Source organism: Hibiscus syriacus, unplaced genomic scaffold, assembly GCF_006381635.1.
Source record: "Hibiscus syriacus cultivar Baekdansim isolate YM2019G1 unplaced genomic scaffold, ASM638163v2 tig00112254_pilon, whole genome shotgun sequence".
Classification (NCBI taxonomy): Eukaryota; Viridiplantae; Streptophyta; class Magnoliopsida; order Malvales; family Malvaceae; genus Hibiscus; species Hibiscus syriacus.
In genome coordinates, this window is record NW_024063284.1 from 235,402 (window position 1) to 244,636 (window position 9,235).

Genomic DNA, 9,235 nt, shown 5'->3' on the forward strand with positions numbered 1-9,235 from the left:
TCTAACACGTCTTTTGACTTTTAAATGGTACATTTTCAATCAATCTAAGGTAAGCAAATCGGATCGTTATTTTACCTTTTAAGTTAAACTTTCAATTTTCTTAATTAAAGACAACTGAAAATTACGTAGTACCGAAAGGGCAGCTCAAGGGGGCTAACCCTTCCTTGACTGTAACCGACACCCAAATCCGACATATCACTGGTAAGACGCGGATCAGGTAAGAAATAAGGTACCCAGTCAACCTATTTATTTTAGATAAATGATCGGTGGCGACTCTAACCCGAACAATTCAAGTCGAAGCTCAATTACAGGCCCAACCGAAAGACGGTTCCAACAAACCGCTATCCCTTATATTTTTTTCTTAGGACTATAAATAAATAAAAAAGATTTGAATTGAACTGAGCGAATTCTTTCTTTTCTAAAAGAAGGAAGGAAAATAAAAGGCTACAAATGAATAATAATATCATCTGAACAACTTTAAACTTTATATTGTATTAGACAAGCAATAATCTTGATTAGTGTTGTATAATAATACTAAATGACTTTAATAAATGGCAAAATGGATAACTTTTGTCAATGTAATAGAATTAATTTATCATTTTCGCATCAGTTTAGTCCTCGGAGTTATTCAATTGTATCATTTTATATCTTATCTCTCACTTAAAATTTTAAGTTAGAGATCAATGTTTAGGGTTTAGGGTTTAGAAGTTTTAGGGTTATAGTTTAGAGTTATTAATTTAGGATTTTAAGTTATGGGTAGGACAAAGAATGATGCAATTAAACAACTTTGAAAATTAAACTAATGCGAAAATATAATACGAGTGATATGGTAAAAATTACCCTCAAGCCTTTTAATAGATTATAGGATAGAAAAAGTAAAGATGCATTTTTTGGTGTACTTATAATACTTTCTAAACCTGTAATTATTACATGAACTTCACCATCGGATAGTTAACTTACGACAGTGATTAAAAAGGCTACAAATGATAAGATAAGCCATTATTTAAAACAGTTGTTGTCATAGGATACTGATACTTAAAAGAGCAAATAATTATATTTATTCTTTTGTATGATAAATCTAATTATGTTTATTACGAGTGGGTCCCCTGGAGTGGCCGGCGCCGGGACTGTGACCGGGAGTTGTGGGGCGGAAACCATCGGTAGTGTATGCAGTGTTGACGACATTGCCACCGCCGGTGGATCCATCACCGTTTAAGTTGTTCGCATTCTGATCGTCAGCTTTCAGAACCCGGGTTTCCTGGGAAAATGTGATTCCATAAGCAAACAAGAGCACAACAAGAAGGGCTGCAGCGAAATTGAAGTTGGTTTTGGCCATTTTGAGATGAGAACAAAGCTCAAAGAAATAGAAAAAAAGGTATGTTAATTTGTATTGATGAGTGATGAGATGGGTTTGAGGTTTTGGTTTGGCTGGGCATTTATAGACCGTAGAAGCCGACAAGTGCAGCTGTTCCGTTTGCAAAGATAAAACGCTTTGCAATCTCATGTGTACTGTTGGTTATTATGAATAGACATGACAGGTTGAGTCTTTTTCTGGTTGAAATCTATGTGTGCTGATGTACTGCTGCTTTTATGCATAACGTTCCCATGTAATATCTCAACTATTGCCCCCCCATTATTTCTATGTATTTGAATTGTTAGAATACATTACACGTTTGATGCCGTGGAAATCTATGTGGGGTTTGTACTGCCGACCGGACAATCTTTCTCCCTTCAAATCGAAACATTCCTGCTGATCCAGCACTAAGGAATAAGCCGACATGCTCGTGCTGGTTTCGTTTGCAAAGTGAAAACGCTCTCAGTCTTGCAGGTTATTATGATCCATATTCCATTTGAAACGACAGGTTCAGTCCTTTTTTGGTGGAAATCTGTGTGTGCTGTTGTACTGCTGCGTTGTGCATGACAATCCCATGCAAATATTGCTCCCCGCTCTTACTATGTATTTGAATTCTTAGAGATCACATAAATTTCATGTTTGACGCCGTTTCATGTTTGATGCCGTGGAAACTTGCACGCATTCACTATCTTACTCGGGGCCGGACCTAAACTTTCATATAGTAAACTTATTAAATTTTAGATAAAAAAGAACTTATAAAATTTGGGGAGGAGTGCGAAAACATATTTTTAATAAAATATAAATAAAATATTTAAAATATATTAAAATTTTTAAGAGAACGACAAGCCCTCACTCATCTCTTATACATCTCCTATAGGTCTATTCCTGACCTTACACGATTTTAATTTCTCTTTTCAGGATTCTTTATAACAAATATTATCATAGTCGATTGAAATTTGCAATAATTTAATTTGAGTTAATGTTATTTCCTATCGTCAATCTATATCCATATTCCTCGAGTCTGACTTCAAATTAACCTTGTTGGAGTAGTTGTAAAAACATAAAGAATTAGTTAAGAAGTGGTTGGGATGTGAAAGATGAAGTTTCCGGTGTCTCCAAATTTGTCTTGTGTTTGTTGCCAGTAGGTTACAATTTGTTTTATGTGGTAACAGAGGAATGGCCATAAACTAAAACACATCACAGAGACTAACAGATAATCAAAAGAACATAAAGTGAGAAATATTTAGTGCTTGTGATATAATTTTTTACCTTTCTTAAAATTTTCAAAATATCACTGCATACCTTCTTTGACTTTTGGATCTCCATCCTCTTTACTTTTTCATTCCTTGCGCCTTTTTTCATTTATAAAAAACTTTTTAATAAAAGTATCTTCTGAATTTATATTTACTATAGATTAATTATTGAATTTATATTTACTATAGATTAATTATTGAATTTATATTTATTATAGATTAATTATTGAATTTATATTTTTTTATAAAAGTACATTACATTAAATGTCTTTTTCAAAAAGGTGTTTTCTATCAAAGCATACCACATCAAACACGTAGTGCATATTTTTTTAATCGAGTTAATTATATCATTTAAATGGTAACTCTCATTTTAAATTACTTCTTAAATTTTTAAATATTTCAATTTTATCCCTAACTATGACTCTCATTCTAAATTAGTCCTTAAATTTTTGAATATTCTAATTTAATCCATAAACTATGACCCTCTTTCTAAATTGATCCCCAAACTTTTGAATCTTCCAATTACATTCCCAAATTCACTTAAATATGTAATTAATTTCAACCGTAGTTTAACCTAAATTGTATTTTTTTAAAATATATAATAATACAATTTGGTCTAAAAATTTTATTAACAAGGGATGTGATTAATATATACATATAGTTTGGGATAAAATTGGAATGTTCTAAAAGTTTGGAAACCAATTTAGAATAAAGGTCATAGTTTGGGGATGAAATTGAAATATTTAAAAGTTTGATGATTAATTTAGAATGATAGTAATAGTTTAGGAATGAAATTAAAACATTTAAAAGTTTAAGAACTAATTTAAAATAACGATAATACTTTGAGGACATGTGATACAATTAACTCTTTTTATTTTTGGGATAAAATTCATACAGTTTTTCACATTTTTATCTCTTTTTTTTTTCCTTTTATTTATTTCTTTTTTTGGGGGGGGGGGAACTGACATTTTTTACAATTTTAACTTTTTAATTTGTTTTCATTCATTTTGTCTTGATTGTACCATCTTGTAGGTAAAATACACTACCTCTTTTATGATCTGCATGTCGCGCTTTTAAAGATACGTATGACATAATGTATCTTTCTCTTACATAGCATAAAAAGACAATAATTTGAAACAAATGTTAATGCCGTAAATCATTTTTAATAGGGTGATATTTCAATGAAAAGAAATCATAAACATGCATATGTTTATAATTTAAGATATTCATGTCTAAATGGAAAGTATAATCTTATATATTTAAAAAACTTGGTGCAAAAAAAAATGCTCAAATATTTTCAAGTGTTTGGACTGTCACAATCAATAAATTTAATTGTTATCATATACGTAACATAAAAATTTTATTTGAAAAAACACCAAAAATATTATTTTAAAAAACCTCAATTTTTTCTGAAATTATAAAAAAAATCCAAAATTCCTAAAAACCTTAATTTCAATCCATTTGTCATTTTCGGTCACCACCAACCGGCCAAAATTCCAATGGTGTGTGACTGGTCGAACACCCAAAGATCGAAATCCTTGATCCACTTCCTAATTGTAGCGACAATCATCGATTGCAACGTGGAGAAATTTTTTCGATCGATTGTGAAATCTTGTATTTACACGACCATTGTGTGTTTGGCCAGTCACAAAATTAAGGAATTTCGGTCGTTGGATGATTGACCAGTTGCACAACGTTGGGTGTATGGCCGGTTGACGACATTAATGATGACCAACGATACTAAAGGATTGAAATTAGGGTTTCAAGAGATTTTGGATTTTTTGTAATTTTATAAAATTTTAGCTTTTTAATAAATAAAATTATAATTTTAAAAATTTCAATTTAAATGATATTTTAGAATTTTATAAAGGGGACACATCTCACTTAACGATTTCATTGTTGGCGATGATAGTCCAAACACTTAAAAATGTAATGTTGAAAATGTTAAACATATATTTTGAGGCAAAAATTCTTTAGACACCTAAAATTAATTTTAGGTATAATTTAAGCACTTATATTTGTATTAACCCTTTAAAAATAAGTATATACTCAAAAAATTTAGATAATACAACTAAAAAAAAATCGTCAAAATACACTGTATATATTTCTAGTGTTATGATTTTTGGGAGTAGCTAAATGTTTTAAAGTTGAACATTGTCACGAACTCATCAAGTGACTTAAGTAGTATACGATAATGTTGTTCTCCCTAAAGATTTTCTGGGTTCGAACAACTATATTTATATAACATTTACATTTTTTAATAAATTAATAAAATTTTGAATATATATTACTTTATCGCCGACTACACCTATAAAGCTGGTGAACCCACTTGATCAACTCATAGACAAGAGGACCCTCATTTTGATGATCAACTCATTATGGCTATTGGATTTGATTCAATCCCCTTCGTGAAATTTTCACACAAAAGGGGCTAATATGAAGATGTCAAATTTGCTGTATTAAATCGTCATTCCAGGTGAAATTTAGGATTCGTTTGTTTCACTGAAAACGTTTTTCAAAAAATGTTTTCCGGAAAATGATTACATTTTCTGAAAAACGTTTTACGATGTTTGGAAGAAGATGTTTAAACCCTTTTCTCACTAGTTGGTAATTTTTTTAAAAATTATTTATTACAAATATTAAATACAATAAATAATATTATTTATCATAAAACTTAATATTATTATTTTTAAAATATTAAAATGATTTATTTATTATTAAAATATTTTTTTATAATTTATTAATAAAAATATTAAATTAGGTATATTTTATTGAAATAAAAATATTATAAATTGTATTAATTATTTATTAAAGTAATAGTGTTATATTATATTTTTAAAATATTAAATAGTATATTATAATATATTTTCAATATTTTGATAATTAATATTTTGATTAAAATGATATTAAAATATTTTATTAATATTAAATTCATAAAATAAAATTATTTTGAGTCTTTATTCTTTAAAGTGAAAGTTCGAAAAATCAGACCGTAAATCATTTTTCAAAAAACACAAAAGAAATTATGTTGACCAAGAAAATATTTTACGTTGACCAATCAGTTTTCCTCCAACCAAACATTGAAAAATGATGAAAATATTTTTCGGAAAACGTTTTACGTGAAACAAACGGACCCTTGAATTACATTAAATGGAAATCAAGGCAAAAGCTAGTCGTCAAAAACCATAATAAGCATTCGTATTATTCTGATCTCTTCGACAGCCAGTAGCTTATCCGAGTATCCTACACTGCAATAATTCGACAAAGCTATTCATTTAAATTTTCTTTGATCTTCATTTTCTTTGAAGGGTCTTTGAAGGGTCATATCTTTATACTCATGTATATATACGTCGGACACAAACTTGAAGGAAAATGAAAAATCTGAACTTAGATGATGGATAATGTGTCCTATGTCCTATCTAGTTTTATTCCCACTTTTCTATATCTCCTCTCAGATTTCATAATAGTACATAGAAGTGGACCTCCTTTTTTAACGAAATCCTGCATATTATTGCACCCACTAGGATAAATTCACTGTTTCATGCATGTTACATTAAAACCAAAACAAGCAAGAACAAGAAACATTACCACTGTCAAACTTGCCGTTTATTTTCACACATCTTCAGTAGAGACAGCAGTCGCCACCATTTTCATGGCTTTCAACAAAGGTTGTTTCCTTTGCCGAGTGTCTGTGTCCCCGGGTAACAATGTCACCACTAAAGCACATCAATGTTCTTGAATGCATGACACTGATATCGATATTCCATTTGTAGGCTGTACCGACAATAAGACAACTACGTCAATGGATTGCCTAGTGAATAGCAAGAAAACACAACATATTAGCTGAAATAATGGGGAACTTTGGAAACCTAAGCTAAAGTTTGAGCAAGAGGAATGTTGGTTTATTTCAAGGATATGTCGACATATTTGATGTCACATTCCAATATCAGTTGCATGCCGTGCAAGGGAGAAAAAGAAGGGGGGGTGAATGAAAAGAATTATAGGCTTACAAATAAACAGAGCATTGATTGAAACCAATCTCATTTATAAGATTATCAAACGAACTATCTCCCCCAAAAACTTGAACGACTTTGCTGCTTCTTTCAAGCATTTATTTTGATCGTCTCGAGACCAATGCTGCACAGTATAAGCCATGGATAAGTAAGAAGTAAAAACCCAGAAAAAGTAAACAGATTATTCATCCGGTACATGGCGATCTCAATCAACAACCTCGCCAAGCATGTTGAGCTTCTTCCGGACACCTTTCAATGATTCTTGCTCATCACCCTCCCATTTATAGAACTCCAGTTCCATCCCTTCAAGTAGCTGTTTAGAAACCTGAAGACAACAAACTGTTAGAAAAAGAAGATTGGTTTGGTCTGAAAACCTTTATTTGGCCGAAAGAAGATAGAAGAATTTAGGCTCTTGCATGGTCACTAATGAAAATTCTTTTGTCTTCAATTTGTACAGAGAGCTGCTAGTGTTCATAATTCATTTTCAGACCAGTGTTTCTTGAAGGACACAATATAGAACACATACACAAACTCTTCTAAAGTCCTAAATATAAAAAGAGAACATTAAAAAAATTTATAGCCTCAAATTTAGAAATACTTCAATGGTCCAACTTCAAGCAATGCAAATGGAGACTATGAAACAGTAAATCATGAGTGTCTTATTTAGATACGGATGCAAGTGTCAGATATATGTAAAGGTTGAACATGAGTATGTACAATTTTTCCATATATTTGCAGAGTCCTGAAAGATCATATCTTCGTACTCGTATCTAAAAATGTGTCCAAACTCCAAAGCAGATGTTGATTGCAGGTACTTCAAGGGAAATAAAGAGGAGGAAGGCAATGAACTTCCATGCATACCTTTCTAGCTATCACTTGACCACCGGCTATGTGTGAAAAATAAATATTGAAAAAATGGGCCAAGAAAAGTGGAGCACTTTTCTCAGCTAATTCCTCCAAATACGTGACATACGAAACTCCAGGATTGCTAGGTTCAGGAACCACAAAATCTCGTTGGCTAAACCATTCTAGATCTTTAGAAAGGCATGCTGATCTTTCCAATCCAGTTTTCCTGAAATAGGCATCTGTAGCAAACTTCAATTTTATATTCTTAAAGTAACTCGGAAAGCAAGAGCTTTTAAGTGATAAAATTGCGTGACAAACATGCAAGTCTGCAGTAATCAATTCTATTGGGTTAAGATCCACCATGGGTTCACAAAAAAAAAAGGTTAATTCTTCATCTATGAATTGAAAACAAGACAAGAAGATAGCAACTTAATTCATGCAAGTAACTATGAACCCGGAGCTTAATTTAGTTTGTTCATACATTTAGTAATTCCGGAGTTCAAATGCAAACATGTTAACCTCCTTTGCACAAACGAAATTCAAATAACTATGAACATCTAAGCATAATTGGTTCATGTAGGTCTAATACATGGCAGACATTGGTGGCATAATAAGAAAGAAAAGACCCATTTTTAATGCAAAGGCTCAAATTTTACTCTTAACAAAGCCACTCAAGATTCACATTCATTAGGCACAGCCACAAAGTTCATAGTAATTCTCTCCATTGACACAAATCAAAATGTAAAAGAGGGCTCCCCAGATTATTGGGAAAGGGAACGCAAACCCCAAGAGAACCCATTTCTGTAAAGAAAACTGCAAGGAAAAAAAGAACTCACAAGAAACGTCATTAGATTCATCAACGATGTGCTCGATAGTGTTGAAGACGAGTTTGCTATCAACCAAGTACTTAAGAAACCCTTCCATACTGGGGCACCAAGTCTCCGCCTCTCCATCACCACCACTGTCATTTCTTTTCTCCGTTTCAGAATCACCATCATCTTCTTTTTCGCTTTGGGTATTTTCAGTGTCAGAACCACTACTGGAAGCGACCTTTTTACCTTTAATATTACGGAGTCTCATAGCAACGAATCTCATCTCTTCAGAAATGCCCTGACTCTCTCCAGGGTATTGTTTCCTATACCGCTTCCTCTTCTTCTTAACAGAAAGCCCTGCCATGTTGCTGTTATTACTATTATTCGTTGAAGAAGTAGAGCAGCGTAAGATTGTGGGTGGTTTGTTGAGGGTAAGGTATTGGGAAGGGATTGTTTTGAAACTTAAGAAAGGGAATGAAACTTGAGAATGAGTGAAAGGTGTTTGATGAAAAACTGGGGAATTCAAAGCCGAATCCATTGGAAGATGTTGGAAGAAACGGGAGAATGGCATTGTTGGGAAGAGATGAGGGTTCCTTTTCTTTTTTCTTTTTTAATTGGGTCCTTTTGTTGCAATAACAGGCTCCTGAAGAAACCCATTTGCTTTGAGCTCCAAGCAAAATAGCCCAACTAAAATCAGTCAATCAAGTGTTCGCATAGTTTTTTTCCCCTCCCGGTTTCAAGGTTTCGTCTTGATTAATCTGGATCGATCCGCGTCATACACCTGAATTTGGTGGGTGAGTTTCCTAGCAGATATTTTTTGCATACACAATTACTCAAACTCGAAATCTTACTTAAGCAATAACAAGTTACTTACCACATGAATCAATCACATGTGAGTTTATACATTCTGTATGATCTTATTTACAATGTATTATATAGTTCTTGTTCCCCTCTAAT

At 32.1% G+C, this 9,235-nt stretch overlaps 1 protein-coding gene across 1 annotated transcript; it reads right to left on the reverse strand.

Moving 5' to 3' along the window:
- Positions 1-6,081: 6,081 nt before the first annotated feature.
- LOC120176807 (probable inactive heme oxygenase 2, chloroplastic) lies at positions 6,082-8,860 on the reverse strand. Its single transcript, XM_039183136.1, has 5 exons — positions 8,303-8,860; positions 7,482-7,705; positions 6,838-6,945; positions 6,618-6,744; positions 6,082-6,418 (listed from the first exon to the last, which is right to left on the reverse strand). Exons 1-4 carry the CDS (start codon positions 8,847-8,849, stop codon positions 6,652-6,654), a joined length of 972 nt encoding a protein of 323 aa, XP_039039067.1. The 5' UTR covers positions 8,850-8,860; the 3' UTR covers positions 6,082-6,418; positions 6,618-6,651.
- Between the last annotated feature and the right edge of the window lie 375 nt (positions 8,861-9,235).

What these genes read in the sequence shown, in the direction of transcription:
- LOC120176807 (XM_039183136.1), bottom strand. Translation starts at nt 8,849, where the DNA reads ATGCCATTCTCCCGTTTCTTCCAACATCTTCCAATGGATTCGGCTTTG. An exon ending in GTCAAGTGATAGCTAGAAAG is followed by an intron (nt 6,946 to 7,481) that starts GTATGCATGGAA and finishes TGTTGTCTTCAG; the next exon opens with GTTTCTAAACAGCTACTTGA. An exon ending in AGCTCAACATGCTTGGCGAG is followed by an intron (nt 6,745 to 6,837) that starts GTTGTTGATTGA and finishes TATACTGTGCAG; the next exon opens with CATTGGTCTCGAGACGATCA.